Source organism: Ailuropoda melanoleuca, chromosome 10, assembly GCF_002007445.2.
Source record: "Ailuropoda melanoleuca isolate Jingjing chromosome 10, ASM200744v2, whole genome shotgun sequence".
NCBI classification, from domain to species: domain Eukaryota; kingdom Metazoa; phylum Chordata; class Mammalia; order Carnivora; family Ursidae; genus Ailuropoda; species Ailuropoda melanoleuca.
Genome location: NC_048227.1, coordinates 52,142,969 through 52,163,015, shown reverse-complemented (window position 1 = coordinate 52,163,015; position 20,047 = coordinate 52,142,969). Strand labels below are relative to the sequence as shown.

The 20,047-nt window shown below is 42.9% G+C and overlaps 1 protein-coding gene across 8 annotated transcripts in view; it reads right to left on the bottom strand.

The window, feature by feature from the left end:
- Nucleotides 1-14,560, bottom strand: part of GRIK2 (glutamate ionotropic receptor kainate type subunit 2) — a 659,372-nt gene extending 644,812 nt beyond the window's left edge. For 4 of the 8 annotated variants that reach the window (XM_034670902.1, XM_034670905.1, XM_034670903.1 and 1 more), the window contains exons 1-3: nt 14,312-14,560; nt 13,555-14,028; nt 7,916-8,322 (exon numbers count right to left, since the gene is read on the bottom strand). In XM_034670902.1, the coding sequence (XP_034526793.1) occupies nt 7,916-8,030 (115 nt within the window). In that variant the 5' untranslated portion in view covers nt 8,031-8,322; nt 13,555-14,028; nt 14,312-14,560. Of the gene's footprint in view, nt 1-7,915; nt 8,323-12,825; nt 13,446-13,554; nt 14,029-14,311 lie in introns of those variants that run through there. The other 4 variants (XM_034670898.1, XM_034670899.1, XM_034670900.1 and 1 more) reach the window with 4 other exon arrangements.
- Between the last annotated feature and the right edge of the window lie 5,487 nt (nt 14,561-20,047).

Here is a 20,047-nt window from a genome sequence, read left to right as displayed (position 1 = left end):
TGAAATGGGAATTAGAGGCAACACCTTACAAATACTTACTCTAGTTCAATGATGGAAAAGTAGTTTGTTGATTTTAAAGGGTATGCAAAGCATTTAAAGATCCTTTTGATTGGGAAGAGATGTGTCAATGTAAGTATATCACTGACATCTTATTTAAAATAATCACATACGCTCAAAGATTTGGATCAGTACAAGCAAAAAGATCAATTTACAAAGTACTGAGATGTCTGGCAGTAAATCTAGGAAAGACAGCATCCAATAGCATTTGATTTCTCTGTTTTCTCAGTTTCCCCTTCACATCAGTGCTAATCACTCAGCACTCCCTGAGGCACCAGGTATTCTCTTTTGTATCTGAGCATCTCTGTCACAGACAGAATCAGTCAATCTAATAAACTCATCCTAACTTTACAGTCTAGGGACTATGTGCTCGCCCTTCCAGAATATATGTGTCTTACAATAAGCCATGGAAGAGGGCAGATGTGTAACCAATAGGGAAGACTGACAGAATTACATGTATCCATAGGGAAAATATCTGAAAGCCACAACCTCCCCAGACTCTTTCATTTTTTTAAAAAAAGATTTTTATTTATTTATTTATTTATTTATTTATTTATTTATTTGAGAAGGAGAGAGAGAGAGAAAGCACAGAGGGAGAGGGAGAAGCAGGAAGCCCCTGCTCAGCCCACGGAGCAGGAAACCCCATGCAGGGGCTCAATCCCAGGACCCTGAGATCACAACCTGAGCCAAAGGTAGACACAACCAACTGTACCACCCAGGGCCCCTCCCCAGACTCTTTCAGATCTTCACACATAAGCCCTGCTGTCTAGTGACCTGCCTCTCCACTAAATCCAGAGAAGAATGTTGAGTTTTTAGTTCAGGAAATAAATGTTTGAAACCAATCCATAAGCAAATACTATATTTGAGTGCTGTCACAAATGCAGAGGTACGTCAAAGCCCAAATACAAAAGTAACATGAAAAGTTTTTTTTTAATCTTGCAGAGAGATTTTGATGGTCATCTCTAACCTCCTACTCACATTGGTTTTATCAGATTGGTTTTATTAAACCAATTGCTTTTAAGCTTGTTGCTTTGAAAATGCAACAATATGAAATGTTTGGCCCTAAAGGTGTGAGGCAAGAGACAAACAAGACTTACTTGTCTGGGGATCAAGGAAGAGTGAGAAAAGTCTGTGTTCCTTAGAGAACCTGTAGAATGTGAGGCGGGCTGGCAGGTGAAAACTGGTGACCTCTAGGATGCCTGCTGCTTTCGATTTCATCAACTCAGATTTTTTAGAACAAATTTTTTAATTGTGTACAATTAAAATCTTGGAGATTTTTATATGAAAACTTGGGTTTGGGGTTTTTTTGGAATTATCAAAGGAATGGACAGCTTTCAGTAGACAATTCCACAAGGAAAGAAACAGCTGAAGGGGTGAATGATCTCATAATAGACTGAGGCTTGACTTTTACATTGGGACTGGCTGCCTTCAGTGTTTCCAATGTAAAGCAGGGAACTGCTCTTTTTTGGGGGAGAAGGCACCTGAATGGATTAAGTGTGGTAACCCGAATGCAGAATTTTCAGTAAGAAAAGAAAAAAAAAAGGACAGAATTAAAAAGACAACATAAAACATCAGAAATCTATGACTATATTGATATCTTCTTTATTACCTCTGCAATCTCTCGACTATAGACAAGCTTTGTTTTCAGGGAAAAGAAAAACAAAAATGAAACTTTAAACAAAGAGTCAAATTTGTTCTTTTCAGTTAAAGAAAGAATTCATCATCAACACTTACCCTCAACACCCTGTATACTCTCAAAGAATTTTAAATGCCTTTTGTGTTCGAAATAAGAGACATATAATTCAATTTACTCGGTCAGCTCTTAAAAATATTTCCTTATTGAAACTTGCTCCTAAACCTGTGTTCACATATATGATGAAGATCTAAAGAAAGCTTATTTAACCTACATTAAATCTTGATAATGCATTAATGAGTCTTTTAAAGGGATAATTTTCATTCCCCAATCTTCAACCATAAAGACTATAATGTGGTAATCTGCCTTGCCCTTTCGATTAAACTTGTTAAGGGCATTCTATTTAGTCAGCACCCGGAATGGGCCATTAAAATTCTTGTTCGGTAAGAGTTGTGTTCAGTGCTCTGTTGTTTTAAATTCCATTAAATCCAAATGGTCTTTATCACCCCATGACCACCGTGACTTCAATCAGCCAATTTAATTACCTCACAAAATTGTCAGCAGAAGCGGCAAAGAAAAACAGGAAGCCCTATGACGTTATCAGATTAAAATCTTCCTCTTTGGTGTTTAATCTAGACCAGTCAATAATGATGATGTGCACCTACTTCCTTCCCTTTCAGGGGCTTTTGACCTTACCTTACATGCTAAGATGTAGGGTTTAAGATTCATTTGAAGCATTTCTAGTACCTTGATAACTGGACTATGAATTGAATGCCTATAGAAGATAATGCTACATCATCACCCAAATACGGGACAATAAACAATTCCATTTTAATACATCAGACCATTCTACTGGGGAAAACCGAGGGTCTCCCACCAACACCAGGTATTATGGATGCAGTGGATTAATAATTTAATATAGTGCAGTTGAAAAATAGTCCACTGCTTTCTACTCTGATGTGTAAAAATGGACATTGATAATTTTCAGAGAACAAGTACAAGTGGACCTACTATAACATGGTAAAATCTTAAGAACAGAAAGAGAAAATGAATTCCTCTCCCTTGAATTCTACTACAAAAGAGCAAAGCATTTTCTGTATCAGAAATTTTGAGTATTAAAAGAAAATCAAAGATTATGTCATCTTTATCACAGGCAACACTTTATTTAATGGTGCGTAGACTTGAAAAGGCTCTGATAATCAATGATACATCCTGTGTTTGGTCTATGGTATGTTCCTCCTTTGTGTGGGAACAATTCACATTAACTTTCCTGTGCTGAGTAAATGTTGAAACAGTGTCATTTGAGAATTCAGGGAATGAACACACTGCAATAATCACTGGAATTAAACTAAAAAGCAGAAGGTGTCTGTCCAAAGAAATGTCTACTGACATATAAACCCCTGTTCACTTCTGAAAGATAACCTCACAAAGCCTGAAAATGTGTTGAGTTCCATATGTCTGGGTGGAGAAAGGGTGCTGTTTCTAGAGGACGAAAAGATCATTTTTCAAAGTCATTTTCTGAAATGAGTGCACCTCTGTTGATGGATCCCATCAGAGTTAGTCTTTGAAGCTTTAAGAATAAGTGAGAACTTATGTGAAGAACAGATTTTTTTTTAGTGGCCGTTGTGTTGGCAATTCTTGGAAAGATTTCCCTCCCCTGCTTTCCAGAGCTCAGCTGAGCAGGTGTTCGGGCTTTATCTGTTTCAAACAGTAGCCGCTATTACTCCCCCATCCCCGCCTCTCAAGAGCCAGTTTTCCTGCTTCCAGATGTAAGGCCACTCCTCCCTCCCGCCCACCTCACCTCCCAAAAGAAGAAAAATCTCTTTCAAAGAACTTGTAGAGAGCAGCGGCTTCTAAGCTCAGTCAATTCACTCACCCTCCTTGATGGTGTAGTATATCTGCTACTAATTATTATATCTGAGAGCACATGGGATGTCCAGCAAATAGGGGGATTTCCAGAGGAACTCTTTCCACTCCTTCTCACGTCGTGGGTTTTATTATCTGAGCTGTCCCTGAGCTAGCTGTCTTCACCTTCCACATGTGTGCTGGGAGGTGGCTACGTGCTGCGCCATAGAGTGCTGGCCAGTGTGCAGTGGCAAGGAGGTCTGAGCGCATCTGGGGGGAAGACCTCACCTGCGAAGCCTTTAAAGAAAGTCCTTCTACTGGCCAGCTTAAAAGAAAAGCTAGGTCGAAACAGCTGAAGGAAAGAAATGGCCTATATCACACGCTCAGCTCCTCGGACACGACTAGCTTGGAGAAGCTGCCCAAGAGTTTGGGAGAAAGTTTGGGTGGATGTCTTCACTCCTGACATTCTAAATGTTAATTCAGATAAGGACTGAAAAATAACCTGACCTCGAAGATCGGAAAATAAGTGGTAGCTTGAGGGAGTGACTGCTCAAAGAAGATGTCAACGTCCCCAAACTACGAAAGGGACTGCTAGTCCGGTATAGCACGCCTCCGCCCCCACCCCCCTCCTTGCAGAGCCACTTTCTACCCTCATGGTTTCCCAGGAGCAGAGGTCTGAACAGAGCTTGAAGAAAGGGAGGCTACTGTAACAGATGCAGTGTTCAAGTACCGAGAGCTGCAGTAGTTTTAGCAGGGAGACTGTGGTATTGGGGGCACGCCCCCGCGAACGGAAGGAAGAATCCTGCCTTTGCCCTCTCCAGTAACACGCAGGGCCAGACGCAGCTGCGGAGACACAAAGGTGCCTCATTTACATAGCCCTGGGACCCAAAGTGCCTGGGCAGCGGTGGGAGTGGGGGCTTCTCAGGCACCTGGAAAAGCTGGCTCTGAGAACGTCTGACCTGACCTGGAGTGGGGCAACTGACTCTTAACTGTCCGGTATCCATCTGTCCCCTGATATCCTCTCACTAGGTAGGCGCTGTGGAGAAGCGAAGATGTGCACAGCTGGGATCAGAGACAAAAACAGCCGCAACCCACAAAGAAGCGCCAGCCCCCTCGCTTCCGAGGAGTTGACTCTTAGCTGACCATAGGTGCCTTCCCTCACTGCTCTGGGCTGTCTTAAAGCTAAGGAAAACCGCCCTAGGGTCAGTGCTCCAGACACCTTCTCTCGGAGATGTTTGCTAAGCGGTACGAGGAACAGGCCCAGGTGTGAAGCTCAGCGGAAGCCAGTCAGGGTAGGAGGGGTGTGTGCCCGGACAGAGGCGCTCCCAGGCGTAGCTGCCTAAGTTTTTGGGCACTAGAGAGGAGTCATTGTGCCAAAGTGTCAGACTTGCATCGCGAGAGTGCATTTGCCTGCGGTGTGTGTGTATAAGCAAGAGAGAGAGAGGGAGGGAGAGAGAGAAAGAGCACACCAGAGAGAAAGAAAGCGGGGGAGAGAAAGAGAGATGAGAGTGGGGCGCGCAAGAAAGCCCCAGTGCAAGCGACTGAGCTTTGTACCCGGAAGACCTGCGGAGGATCGCAAAGGATTAGGCAAGGGTCAGCGCCCTGTGCATACAGCTCCCCAATCCACAGACTTTGATAGGAGGACACAGGGTCAGGGTCAAGTTACGGCCCTTGGGGGGTGGGGGGGACGTGGAGGGCGGGGGTTAAGGGTAGAAAGGACACCATAGAGCCCTAGAGGGTGGTTTTCCACCACTTGACGGGAAGGGGGGCTGGGACAGCTTCCTGGCGGGGCTCCGCAGTTGCCATAGTACTGAGGCGGAGTCACTGGGTGGCTGGGGGCGGCTAGTCAAGCCTAGTGGGTGGGGGAAGTGGGGAAGGGACTAGTTACCACCTCTTCAGCATTGGTAGCGCTTCTCACCTGCACCTGGCAGGCCCGCCGGGGCATAGCTGCTTTAGCAGCAAATCCAAACCCTACACTTAGAAGACACCGAGCTAAGGAGGAGGCTTTGGTTGGTCCTTTGAGTCAAAGTTGAAATTAACCTTTCTCAAAAATGGCTTATACACTTTCAACCAACCACCCAGTCCACTCAAAACATGTTTTCCCCAGAATGAAAACAAAACAAAACAAGACAATAACAACAACAAAAAAAAGACCCAAAAGTATTGCATCCAAATAGCCCCAAGAGGGGAACAGATCCAATGATTACAATGTACAGAATCCTTCCCCATAACTCAGGGCAGAAATCAGAGAAAATAGATCTCCACGTGGAAGATGTTTGAAGTTAATGGAGAAAATAACAGGTTACCTAAAAACTGAGCTGTTGGTTTAGGGTATCAAGGCACTGTGAGAAGGTCTTTTCCTACTCTCCTATTTCTTAAGGACATTCTTAGTAAGCATTGGTCTAGGAAAATATATTTTTGTGTGTGTGTCAGCTCTTTTAGAAAGCTGCTACACACTCTGCTACAGTCGCCAAGATTTTTAATATGAAGATATGAAATGATCAGCGAATGTAACAATCTAATGATTCAGCAAATATTGTGCTGCAAGACCAGACCAGCAATAATTAAATCTTTAGAGTATTGGTGGCAGTTTTTCGGCTCCAAGTCTCCTTTTTTTTCCCCACCCAGTCCGCAAGCAAACACACTAAGGCACACTCATTCACAAACACATTTCAGAAGATACCTCAGTATTCCAAATAAGTAGGTTGTACTACTCAAAATATTGGGCAAAACTACCATACTGTAGCATTTACCATGCTTGAAGGAGAACAGCTGAACACACACACATTTTCAACGATAAAGGAACCTGTTTAATCTCATCCAAAGAAACAGGCATTCCTGTGGATGCTTGTTGCTAAGAGCAACGTGCTTAAGTACCATCTAAAGGCATGAAGAAAGCAGAAAAAAAAAAAAAAAGCTACAGTAAGAATTTAGATATAACCTGTAGTCTCTCTTTGTCATTACCAGCCTTCTGGACTCCAGGTGTTCATGTGTTGAATGAGGGGAAGGAATGGTAGGATTCCCTTTTTTAAATATGTGAAAAGTATTCCTACCCTGGTTTCACACAGCCTGAGAAAGATGAGAGATTTTATCATTACAGAAAAAGCACATGGGAAAAAGGAAAGAGAGAAGATGCTGCTGACATGACAGGAGATGCAGGCAATCACTTCAATTTAAATTTGACTGACTTAATGTATCTGTTTTGCTCTCAAAGACACATGCTCAGGATTATATGGTTTCTTGCACTCTTTGGTCTAAATCCACTTGAACTGTCAAAGAAGGCGCCCACAGTGGGAGTGTTTATCTGGTTGGCTTGCTTTCTCCTCTCTCCCTCTTATCTACTTAAGGGAACTTTCCCTGACTAGTTCTGCTCCTGCTAAAACTCCATTGGCCATCCACAGCAGCTGAGCGTTGCCCACGCTTCATTTCCTCCAGCAAACCCTCCGACCAGCGTTTTCACGGAATCCCACGTTCAAATTTTCCTTGGAGTTCTAAAGGAACCCTGATTCCTTAGGAAAGTAATAGATTCCTCTACTATATAACTGCCACTCTACTCTTTTATCATGCCACAATGAAATAAAGATGCATACTTAGACTCCCATACACAACTACTCTCCTCCCCAGTCACCACTGTTGATCATTCATTAGACCAGGACGCGATAAGAAAGCTGTGAGAGGAGGACTCACAAGTTAAAGACAAAACAAAACCCTTTTCTTATGACGCTATTTCATTTCAGCTAAGCAGCAGCCTCCTCTTGCTAAGTAGAGCTTTCTACGTTACAAAAATATTTTGAAAAGCGCCGTGTTCCCGTAAGGGCACCAGGGGCTGGAAAAGCGGTGAAATTAACCTAAAAGTCTCTCCGAGGACAAAAGAAATGAAAAGGATTAGCGCTTTTCACTTGCGGACCTGTCCGGGTCCCAGACAGAAGCGGACAGACGCCAACTTGTCAAAGAGTTACCAGATCCTGACTCTTGAGCCCCGCAAGCTGAGAGGCGTGGAGCCCTGGCGCGCGCTTCCAGCCAGCCAAGCCCGGAAGGCTCCCGCGGAGACAGGCGGGCGCAACCGCCGGCTGTGCCCCCCGCGTCATCACCATCTCTGGCTACTGCGTGGAGGTAATGCAGCGACCACCACCACACACTGGCACTCACTTCACCCTCCCGGGGCCAATTTTTCCTCTTTTTTTTTTTTTTTTAATAAAAGAAAGAGAAAAGAAAATGAAGTGACACGCGGGGGTTCTTTAAAACCCCGGGAGGCTCCGGAGCAGCGAACAGGTCAGAACGCATTGAGACCACCCGCCCGCCCGTCAGTGAGCCCGCCTGTTTACATCCGGCTGCCTCGGAGGCGGATACCAGGCAATAGAGAGAGATAGGGAATCTTACCAAATCTTAATACATGTGTGGTTCCTTGGGAATATCCAATCCACAGTAAGCAGAGCAGGAGTTTAATGGTGCGCCTGAAGACTGGATTACTTAGAATCGGGGAAATAATCTTCATGGTGTTTCTGTGTCCACACGCGCGGCACCCACTTCCCCGATCTAGCGTTAGGCTCCCGGTTCGGGTAGGAATGAGGATGCGTCGAGTGGTGGCCGCAGACACGATCACGGCATGGTCACAGAGAGAGGAAGGAGTCTCCGCTTCCCAAACCCATTAGCAATCGCTGCATGTTCCTCACTCACTGCGCCAAGGAGCAACCTTCCACTGCAAGGGATGGTGGGACATCCATGTTAGTCGGGGAGCATCCGGGAGAAATCCAGCACGCACACCCACAATGTCCGGCCGCGCGAGCCTGGGGAAGCAAAGGAGGAGGAAATCAATAGGAAATCCAGCCTTGATAAACCTCCGAGGCGTCCGTAGCGAGCCACAGTCCCAGCACAAAAGGCGCTTTGCTCGCCAGGCCCTATTCTACTGCACTGCTGCACAGCTTCTGACGTGAAGCCAAGATTAAGTGAGAAAAATTGAGATAGCTGCTTGCCTGTTAAGGCTCCCTGCCAGCGAGCTTCCCAATATCTCTTATGCAACCGATCTCATCGCCCGCCTTGAGTTTCAAGAAAGAAGTAGGATTTATTTACGTGGAGAAAAGTGCTTTTATTTTCCATAAGAGTCTTTACTAAGAGAGTGACTGGTGTAGGCAAGCTGATTTCTTACAATCAACTGATGAATTTTAATAAATGACAAGCTATGCCAAAGTCACTTTGCCTAGGAGTTGTAAAAAAGGACGTGGTCTAAGGCAGAGGAATTTACTGCAAATATAATCTGTGTTTAGGTTGAAAGAAGGTCTTGTTTATATTCTTAAAATTTTGTCCAGGAGTGAATATAGATTGGAGTGCAATTGCAGAAGTTATGATAGTCTTTAAAAACTTGGGTGGACATTCCTTAACTACCCAGGAATAAAAAAAAAAATAGATTTCTTCAAGTGGTCTTTTAGGAGGAAAAGTGTTGAGTTAAAATGAAGGAATCATATTTTCCCAGCCATTTTTTAGCTCATCTAAAATAATTGTGCCTATATAAAAAGACAATGATGTTTAAGTTGGTATAACCAACTTCCAAAGGCTTCAATAATTTATGCCCAAATTTCTTATCATTTTGGTTTTTGAGTATGTTTTTCTTCCAGAGGCAGAATGTGGGATCATAGCTTGGGCAACATTGAATGTCACAGCTTTGTCTAAAAATGCCTTATTATTGTCTAGTGTCCTGGTCAGAATATTTAGAGTCTTCAAGCAGTGGCTGACTGTCTTGGCTTTCACCAGGTGCAATTTATTCAAGGAAAAGAAAAGTACATCAGTATATATTCTTTTAACATGAAAATACATTTTGTTGTTGAAATAAGTACTATGCTGTCATCCAGGCATAGAGATTAAAATACCCAGTCCTAATATTTTATATTCGTTAGTGAAACTGAGATGGTTAGTAATAAGTATTTTACTACATTTTAATATTTTAAGTGATCAAGTAGTACAAAAGGCAAACTGCTGGACCTGTTTCTTAAAATTAATCTGTTTTTCATAACCAACTAACAAGGCATAGGTTAAACCTTATGAAAAAATTGTAAGATTCTACCTTATTTGAAGAATGTCTAATTTTTTTAATAAGGAGGGATATGAATACTATTTATTCCAGATAGCAAGAAAATGATGTAATGTTTTCATTCCATCATAGTGATTTTTTTTTCATTCTATTTTTTTCTTAAGGTATTATAAAATGCTGATTTGAGAATAAAGCTACATTTTGCAAAAGCATTAAGTGGGCATTGACTCTTTAAAAAAAGACGGAGGCATAACTGCAGTGTCAAAAATAAGTATCATGAATGACTAGTTCTGCAGTGTAGCAGGCCATTCAATGAAATAATTTGACTATTTGAGCACTTTAAAAGGAACACCTTGTGGTAAAACCAAGGGTATCTAGCGACTCCTTCAGTCCATGTTTAAAATATCTCCTGTAAGACATGCAGAGCTCAATACGTTCTGTATTTGTTGTCTCATTTATTCTAATCTATTTGTTCTTTCTCCTTTTGATCCTAGCAGATATAATAATGACAGCCAGAGCAACAATATTCTTAGTTTTTTCATCTGTCAATATTATTGATATACACTACCTGAAAATAGCATTTCTATTGTGACTAATCAAAATACTGCAGTTTTGCAGTATAGTTAGCATTTAATAAAACCTGAGAAAACAAAATGTACCATAACTCCTTGTTCACATATTCTGTTAACATAATGGCATTTGACATTACAGTTGCAACTTCTCTACTTAAAACTAGGTTCTAAACTATTTGGCTTTTGTGGGATTATTTATTGGATATCTAGCTGGAAAAGTGAAAGATCAAGCTTCCAGATTCATAAAGTTCTTACCCAGTATATTAAACAGTAAAAAGTCCATCATAAATTTTTCTTACTATTAACTGGTCCCCAAAGAACCAGTTTTGCACATATGCTAAATTAGGGTCATTTACATCCATCAACTAATCTGAAAGTCTTCAGCATCACAAACAGCAACTCCACCTGTCTAATTGAACTTCTGCAAGATAGGAGACGACCTTTCTTCAGGACCGCGGACAGCGCTCCAGGCATCGATTTATTCTGGAGTAGTACATTGACAGTAGTACACTGAATGGGTAATGTGCCATTTGAAGTGACAATGTGAATATTTCTACTACACAGAGTCTGGGACTTTGAATTATTGTATTGTTCACATTGTCAAGAGGACTATTTTGTCAACTGTGTCGTGGGTATATTTCAGTGTGACTTACTGGGATTGCTTAGCATACCCAGAATGTGCTAATAGTCAGTCATCCCTTTCCAAGGCATACTACTACAAAAACCATCTACATTAACTGTGAGTTCCCTCATGAGCACTAAACTACTGTTTCTCTGTATTTAAAACAATGCCGAAAGACCACCAAGAATTCAGAATGCTGAATAACATGATGTCAATGTTCAATGGCTAAAGACATTTCTAAAATATACGATTAGTTATTGCTTGAATTCTCTACCTTCGGCTTTTCATCTGCTACAAAGGTAATCAGATTAATTCTCATTCTTTTTCATTAAACTTTGCTCACTCCCAGGACAAAAACGGCAACAGCCCTAAAAAAAAAACCCCAAACCTAAAACAAAAACAACAAAAATCCTAAGATTACCTCCCCAGTAATAGAATGGAATGACTTGATAGTAGAGAAGATACCTCAGAGTAGGGAAATTCTGAAGTTATTGCAAGTTTCTCCCCAATACTGATATCATACATCATAGTTCTAAATCTATATGAAGGCTATATGAAGGATTGATAAAGTCATTATATAGTATTCACTGATCCGATTGAACTCTTTTTAAAATTCTGTCAGTTTTGTAATTTGCTCCTTTCTCCAGGGAAAAAAATACTATTTGGTGTCAGACAATCATATATTTAGTAACAGTGAGATTTACACACCTTAATACATAGTTTCATTTGCTTTTTGTCTATTTTAACCATATGGAAACCTTGATTTCTAGGAGCCAAAGCTCTGTAGGTTCCAAGGTCAGACACAAACTGCATATGCACACATATATGCACACACAGAGAGAAGCTGTATCTAAAGTAAGCTTACACACTAACGCAAACACACACACACAGAAAGCTGACATGAAGAGATATCAAGCCTATGATAAATTAGCAAAGAACAAAATGCATATCGTGTTCATGCAAAGCTTGTTCCAACAACAACAACAAAATGCCATTAGCTTCATCTTTCACTGTGTTTTTATATTTACTGACACTAATGACCTCTTATTCTTGGGCACTATTACTTGAGAAGCAATTTTAGTTTTCTATTCTCCCAGTGAAAATGAATCTTATTCTAGTTAGCTGCCACCTGCTGGGGCATGTACAAATGTGTAATAATCCTTACAGCATTTTGTTTAAAAAGACAATGCCTATACCTTTTGCAAGAAACTGCAAATACATATCCCAGGACAACCTGAATTTCAAAGGTGTTTCTAAGGTTCTTCCATGCCATATCTATATTTAAATTTTTTCACATGGAATTTTTCCTAAGGATTCCACTTGACTTGTCATGGAAGTCCTGCTGTTACGTGACATTTGAGAAACCTCATCTTACAGTAACACCTGACCTATTCTTCCATGCGTGTGGCCTGTTGTATGGAAGCTGAGCTAAAATAAACAGGCTGTTCATCCATGGCATTAGAGGTGCCAGAGAATAAAGTCAGAGCTGGTATCAGTTAAAAACACACTGTTGCATACTTGCACTCCACTCTTTCTAACTACGAATGCTATCCTGTGCAATCCTTTGTGATTCCGAACACATATTAGCTGTTCCACCAACATTCTGCTGCATTGATGATTAATGATATTTAGAGTTTTAATTAATTTTTAGATGTCAAAAATAAGTGTGTCTTAATTAAGAAATTGAATTGGAATAGCTTTACATGTCCTGGAATCTTTTTTTTTTCTTTTTAAAAATTTTAGTCTGTGCAATCCCCAATGGGTTTTAATAGAAGAAAACAAACAGGTAAGACTTCCAGGCATCACTTATTTCTCAATAACCTTCCTTCTGTGTGTTTCATTTTGTTTGCTTGTTTGTTTGTTTCATAAGTTTGTAAGGCCATTGAAAGCTGTGTTGATGGTTACAGGACTGGTTCCTATAAAAAGTTAGGCAAATCAAAATTGAAATATTATTACCTATCGTCCAGTAACTAAACTACAAGCTAATTAAGACTCAAACGAATCAATCATCTCTTTTGAAATAAAAAAAATCATTAATCCATAAGATAATTTCTGATGACAGAATACTTACAGTATGAAGATGAAGAAATGCTAGAAGGTGATCTGTGTGTTACCAAAAGGATAGTAGTAGTAAGTTTTCTAACGTCCCCTACTCCCTAAACTGGAAATTATTATCTAAGGAATCTCGGCTAGGTCGTGGTGTTTAGTAAAGAACTTGAAGGTAAAAATGTCAGGGGATGGGAGTCATTAAAAGTTTTTAACGTTTATGATCCACCCTGGTGGGTGACTCCCCCTACCCTAATGGGGCGCCCTCCGAGAGAGTTTTTTCAGAAGCTCTCAACACTGGCACTGGTTAAAAGGAATGTCTACTTTACAGAACTAAAAAGCAGGGTTAATGGAAAAATGGGCGGATGGAAGGAAGGCTGAGGAGTTCTTCAGACCCGCAGGCAGATACACAGATTCTTGCCATCTGTCTCTCTTCGCCTCGCGTGAGTCCCAGTAGCTGAGGCCACTTCCTGACACGTCCACTTATTAAATTATTTTCTGTGGAGAACGCGAGCGCCCGCAGCCAAGCGAGCCAGTTGTATCCTTGACGGGAATTGGCTGAGGCGAGCGGGACAAAGCCACTCACAGCGAATCGGTCCAGCGGGTGCCCCGAGCGCACCCGGCTCCGCGGCGCTGCTGTTCGCCTTCTTCCTCTCCGGGCGTTAAAAGCCCCTCGCCCACCCCTGGTCCCTCCTGTGGGAACATACACCTCGGGAGGCACCCCCGAGCGGAGCCCACCGGGGGGAGTCCTTACCTCTTGCTGCGGGTGAGGCAGGCAGGGAGGGGGAGGGGTGGTCCTCGGGGAGGAGCAGCCGGAGGAGGTCGGGCGGGAAGTCTCCGGCTCCCGGACAGAGGAGCGCAGCCGCGGGCGCCGAGCGCGAGTGACGGCGGCGGAGACGGAGACCGTGGAGCGGCGGCGGCGGCGGCAGCGGAGACAGACACGCCTCCTGGCGGGGGTTCCTCGCCTCTTGCTTTAAAGGCGCCGCGCTCCTTTCCCCGCGGCCCCTGCACACTCCGGGCGGCTGCGGCCACTAGGACGCAGCGCTCGCCCCTGGACCGCAGGAGCGAAAGTGCGAGAATTCTGGGCACCTCCAGGCTTGGACGTTAAAAATCCCCTGGCCGGGACTTCATCTCCTGTGCACACCCCCCGCCTCCTCTGGGATGGAGGGACCGGGACTGAGATGTTCGGTCAGGGAGTGATGCAAACCCCCAAGGAATTCGCCGGGCCCTGCGTAGTGACAACACATATAAGGAGCCCTAGCACGTTTGGTTCTGGGTGGTGGGTTTTATACCTCTTCGAAACCATAGCAACGAAACTTCTCTACTGTCAGGATTTGGGTGCAGCTAGTAGCCTCCAAAGTGGCCCTTTTAGCCCAACTACTGTCATTTCCCTTTGAGGTTTGCGGTAAAGATTTTGACCTGCGACTTACCCCCACCTACACCTCCTGTGTACACTCTAATGCGCTCCCCCCGCGCTGCCCGTACCCCCTTAGACGCCTAGAATCACGCACCTCACCTCTCCTCGCCTCGGTTGCTGGAAGCTCACTCCCGAGTGTCGGGGGAGGGGCGTTGCCGAGAAGTCTCTGTGCCTATCTGATGCCTAATGACAAACGGCTTCCCCGCCCGGGTCCTTGAACTATCAACCCAAGCAAATTGCAGAAAGAAGTTGGGTTTGAGATCTGGCGGGCGCCAAACCTGAGGTTGCAAATTCAAAGGTTGGAAAAAAGGAGCCTGGGGAGCAGTCCGGGCCAGGCGGCCGACCGTCTAAATTCCCTAGAGGATTTTTTATTGGGCCGGAGGTGGGGAGGAGCACCTAAAACAGGGAGTCTTCCAGTGGCTCGGCTTCAGGGAGGAGCCGCTAGCGGCGAGCACTACAGGCTTCCCCTGCTTCTCAGCAGAAACGATTAGCTTCTGCAAACAATCTCTGATTCCTGCCCCTCTGGGTCGGATAAGTCAACATCTATTCAATACCATTGCTATTTTATCCTCGGCCCTACAATATTAACTAGAGCAGAGACTCAGCAAGTTGCCCTGGGAGGAAGTTGGCGAGCAGAGATTCTCGAGAAGGTTTAAGTGAGGCTGAGCGGGAACAGGCCACCCCTGAGCCTGGAGACAATTTGCAAACGGGCCGTAAGAGGAAGGGGCCAGGTGAGATCCCGCGGCTCTGCGGAGTCCTCAGCAGCCCTGATCCCCGGAGGCACTCAAATCTAATTTTGAAGGCCCGGAAGTCGATAGGCTCTGCTTCTCCAGGCACTGATTGTCTTTCGCTGGAGACAAGAGTTTGTCCTTTAGTTGTTTCTTTCTTTGCAACCCCCTTGCAATTAAGCCTGAGCCTTGCTCAGCATTGCCACCCTCCATGCCCTGGGGCTAGCGCCTGATTCAGCCTAGTCCTCCAACACACCGAAACAGTCCTGCCAAACCCTACCTGGCTCTCAAGCAAAATCACCAGTCTCTAGCTTCTTGGACACCACCACGGAGTCTCTGTGCCTCCTACATGGCTACTGAGCCCGCCCAGGTTGGGGAGACTCAGGACTCATAGAGGTTAAGGACAGATTAGTTAGCCGCAATGGAGAGTCTTTTAGTCATTTAAAGATCCAGGGGGTGGCAGGGAGGCTCCCGTAATTAAGTCAACAGCAGCCTTGTTGTACGGTGTAAATAAATAGTCAATGACTCCATTGTGCTTCGTGGAGCGGGCAGCACAGACGCGTGACTGGCTCTGGGCGCCTGGGCTCCAGCTGCTGTGACCTGCAGCCTAATGGGCCCTTGAGGCACAGCCCAGTTTGGGCCAGGCCCGGAAAAAATACCCTATTCAGTCCCATTCCCCTGCAGGAGGAATGGAGACAACTTGTCTACTGGCCAAAGACACTCTCCTTGTCATCATACAATCCGGCCTCCCCACTTCCAGGGAGGGAGGAGCAAAACGCTGCACACAGAGTAGATGCCAGAGCAAATCCCTGGGTGAGGGCATCCAGCTCTGTTTTGTTGTGGCTGTGAGAGAATAGAACAGGGAGTGTGTCTCATTTGACTTTAAGTGTTAAGCATAGGGTTTGGCATGCAGTGGGTGCTGAACGAAAGAATGAGGGGATTACTGGATCAACCCTCCACATCCCACACTGTTGTCCCCTACCTCCTTTTATCTGGTAAAGGAGAGGCTTCAAACAACTTCCTCTAAGTGCTACGTGTATTCTTAGAACCTAGTCATAAATTTCTTTTCCAGAGCAACCAGGACACATTTATAAAGAAAGAAATAGCAGGCACTAGCAAGGGCTTGGAGGGCAGGGGGAAAGAGTTAAGAAAAGGAAACAAATCAAAATTATGCATGTTGTGAAAAATTCATTTCCTCAATAACAAAATGTTATCTGAATTCTAATGAGAAAAGTAGAATAACAAGGGAGCATTATACTACACACACCCATTTAACCCTTCAAAATAAAATTCTTCAACACTATAAGGAGATATTTTCCCTAATTTATTTCAGCACTTATGAGGTTATACATTAAGGAATCAGATTCCAAGTCTCTTTAGGGGCAACAGTGAAGATTTTTCTTCTCCATTCCTACTCATCCATCTGTAAGAATTAATCTTCTGTCTCTGAGGAGGTCACTGAGTCCCTCAGCTAGAGTCTTATGCAGGAACCACCTCTCTATCTTCCCTTTCTTACCTCTCAAAGTACTCGTAGAACTTCAGCAGGTCTACAGTTCTGCCTCCTGAGGGCCCAGCAAGGACCAGTCTGAATTCCCGAGCTGACTACAGGTTTTGTTTGTTTGTCTCTTTTGGTGTGTTTTGTTTGTATTGAATTACAATCAAAAGGTATTACTTTGGATCATTTAGTCCCAACCCTTCATGTACAAGTCACACAAAACAAAGCTAGAAAAGAGGTGTGACTTGCTCAGGCTGTGGCAGAAGGAAGACCGCCTTCTAGCTGTGCAGAGCAGCATCAGGCTGTCTCCTGTTATCCTCTTTCAAAACTTAGAATCATATGAAGTTAAGACTAAAAGAGACTTCAAGGACTTCTACTCTATTTCAGGGTCACAGAACTTTCTCTCATCTGGAAAAAAAAAATGTACACGTTTACATGGCCTTGAAATTTTTCATACAGCAATAGAAGATACACCAATCCCTAGATCCTAGGCTAAAAACTTCCAATCTAGTCCAACAACATCATTTTACAGCTGATGAAATCTAAGCAGCAACAACAACAAGAACCTTAGAGTCGGAGTGCATTAAGGATGATTCCTGGAGGCTAGCTGTCCTGATTCCCACTTGTCCCCATTCCCTCAAGTCTTCTTAGCTGTAATTGGACATAAATTACACTGAGGTATTAATAACTCATAATGACTTAATGGATTTTTCTCTCAGAATAATTAATATCTGACCTTGAAGACTAGGAACTATTATTCATTTCTGAAACCTCTCAATACATTTACTGAGTGCTTACTATCTGTCAGGCAATGCTCCAGTGCTAGCAAAATGGCAGTAAACAAATTAAACAAAATCCCTGCCCTCACTGAGGGCAGTTTAGTGGCAGGAAGATAGACAATAAATAAATAGACAAGCAAATATACAAGATGTCAGACAGCAAGGTGTGTTGTAGAGAAAAATAAGGCAAAATGATCAGAAAAGGGCATGATGGGAACATGGGCATGGGGGAAGGTGTTTTACATAGGGTGGTCAGGGAAGGTCTCCCTGAGTAGTTGACATTGGAGTAGAATTCTGAAGGAAGTAAGGGAGAGATCTATGTACACAGTTGGGAGAAGAGGAAACAGCAAGTGTCAAGGTCCTGTGATTAGATTTGCTTCCTCAGAAGATCAGTGAAGCCAATTCCCAGAGATGAGACAGGAGATTGATAGAAAATCCAGTCAGAGAGGAGCGGAGGGTTGGATCCTAGAGGATTTGGGATTTTTCTCTAAAAAAATACCAAAACCTTTTGTTTGTGTTGGGGGGGAGGGGGGTTACCAGAGGAGAAGTATGATCTGACATAAATGTAAAAGGATACCTCTGACTGTGCTATTAAGATTGCCTAGACTTAATAAAGGGCGGCGTGTAAGCAAGACAACCATTTAGGAGGCTACTGTAATAATCCAGAGAAGAGCCGACTGAGGACAGTACCAGGAGAGTAGCATGAGGATGGTTAAAAAAAAAAAAAAAAAGTTCAGATTACAGATTATTTTTAAGTAAAGCTGAGTGAACCAAGACTTTTCCCAAAAGCCTAGTAAACAAAGTAATCCCCCAAATGAGTGTCTGCTCAGCTATGCTAAATGCTGCTGATAGGTGAGATGAATGAGCACTAAGAATTGGCCACTTGATTTAATGATGTGAAAGCCACTAGTGAGCTTGATGAGAGCATGCTGGAGTAGCGGTAGAGATTAAAGCATGCCTGAAATAAGTTCAGGCAAGAATAGGAAGAGAGGAATTGAAGACAGAGAATAAAACCATTTTTCCTTCAAGGAATTTTGCTCTAAAGTAGAGAGGAGAAACAGGACAGTAACTACAGGACAAGGTGGAGTCAAGGCATTTTATTTTTAAACAGAATATAATACAGAACATTAGTATTCTGATGGGAGTAAATCAACTGATGTTGGAGAAGAGATGGATGGATGTCCTTAACTAGTCAAGAGAGGATAGGATTGAGGAGACAAGCAGAGGGGTTAGCCTTGGATAGAAGGGTCCATTAGTTCAAGGAATAGGAGGAATTGGTAACAGGTAAAGTGGTTTGTAAGTGTGGTGTTGAGGGCCTACTTTTCCTACGTGAGTTCTAAAGCCGCGTGGCAGGCTGCCTTGCTCCATAGATACCTTCCTTACTATTCTCTGGCTCCTACCATCCTAATTCTTATAAAGGTGCCTGCTTGCTTGGTCCTACCCAGTCGTTAACCTACTGAATTTTTCAGGAAGGGAAGAGAAAGGAAGGAGAAAACCGGAAGTGGAAGAGGTGGTGAGGTCCTCTTATTATTCTTTGCATTTTCTTTATGAAATACTCATAAAAAAAATAAGCCAAGGGTCTTGGGAAGGAAAGAACATATTAGATGTTTAAGGAGAATAGAAAAAGTGTAAAAATTTTATTTAGGATTATGGAAGAGTAAAAGGATAATGAAATGCAGTTAGATACTTGACCAACACTCAGAGCCTCTTGAAATTAATGATCAAGAATCTAACCAGTGAGCATGATTGTGTGCTTTTCTTTTAAAGTTTTATTTTTATTTAACCTCTACACCTAACGTAGCTTGAACTCATGACCTAGAGATCAAGAGTCGCATGCTCTCTTGACTGAGCCAGCTAGGCCCCCTCCTGGTGCTTTTCTTTAACCATGTTTAGTGTACGAGTGCAGGTTTGGAGTAGGTAAAGAGTTGCATTTAATAAGGGTTTAGATTTTGCCAGGCAAGTGTGATGATGAGATAGGGAGATAATGGAGTTAAATGTGTATGCAAGGTTGTTCTTATGTTGATAAACCTCAGAGACAAGAATAAAGTGAGCTGAGGTAGTGAAGATTGTGAATGAGTTGAAAGGTAGGAGGTAATGGTTTAAGAGTTGTTAGTGATACTTGAATTTAAAATTATAGAAAGGATATAGCTTTGGATAATGATAAAGTCTAGGACCTCATTGTTAAAGATAGTGACTAGCCACATGTGGTGATTTAAATTTAAATATTGATTAATTAAAATTAGCTGTCATGGTGAGTTTGCTGTAAAAGACTACCAGCTTTGTGGGATTGGCTGTATGTGAGAATCCACGCAAAAGGCTAAGAATTGTTGGGTCCAATCAATATATTTCATATTTACTGCATCCCAACCTTATTATCAGTGTGAAATTTTGGTCACTTAGTCACTTTATTTTTGCCTGGATTCCTGGGGTCATACCAAGACCTAAATACTCCTCAAGTACTCTACTTTGATGACTTACAAATCTTTAAATGTTCCAAAGATTCTCACTCACCCTTTCTACCAGTATAAATTTTAGATTCCTGAGGTTACTTTGTACTGTCTCCCCTCATCCACCATATTACTACTGTCCCTTCTCTCACTAATGTCTATACCTCCAAGTCCTACTCAACCCCCAGCTAACTAATTAATTCTTTTAGCAAGTATTTATTGATTATATACTGTGTTTCAGGGAAATGAGGACAAAACAGTGAGGGAAAAAAATGTAGACAATACACTTTGTAAGGTATTTCTAAAGATATACAGCAACTTCTGTTAGCAAGACTAGGCATTCTTGCTTCTCCCTTTGAAGGAAGCACTGATATAAAGGCA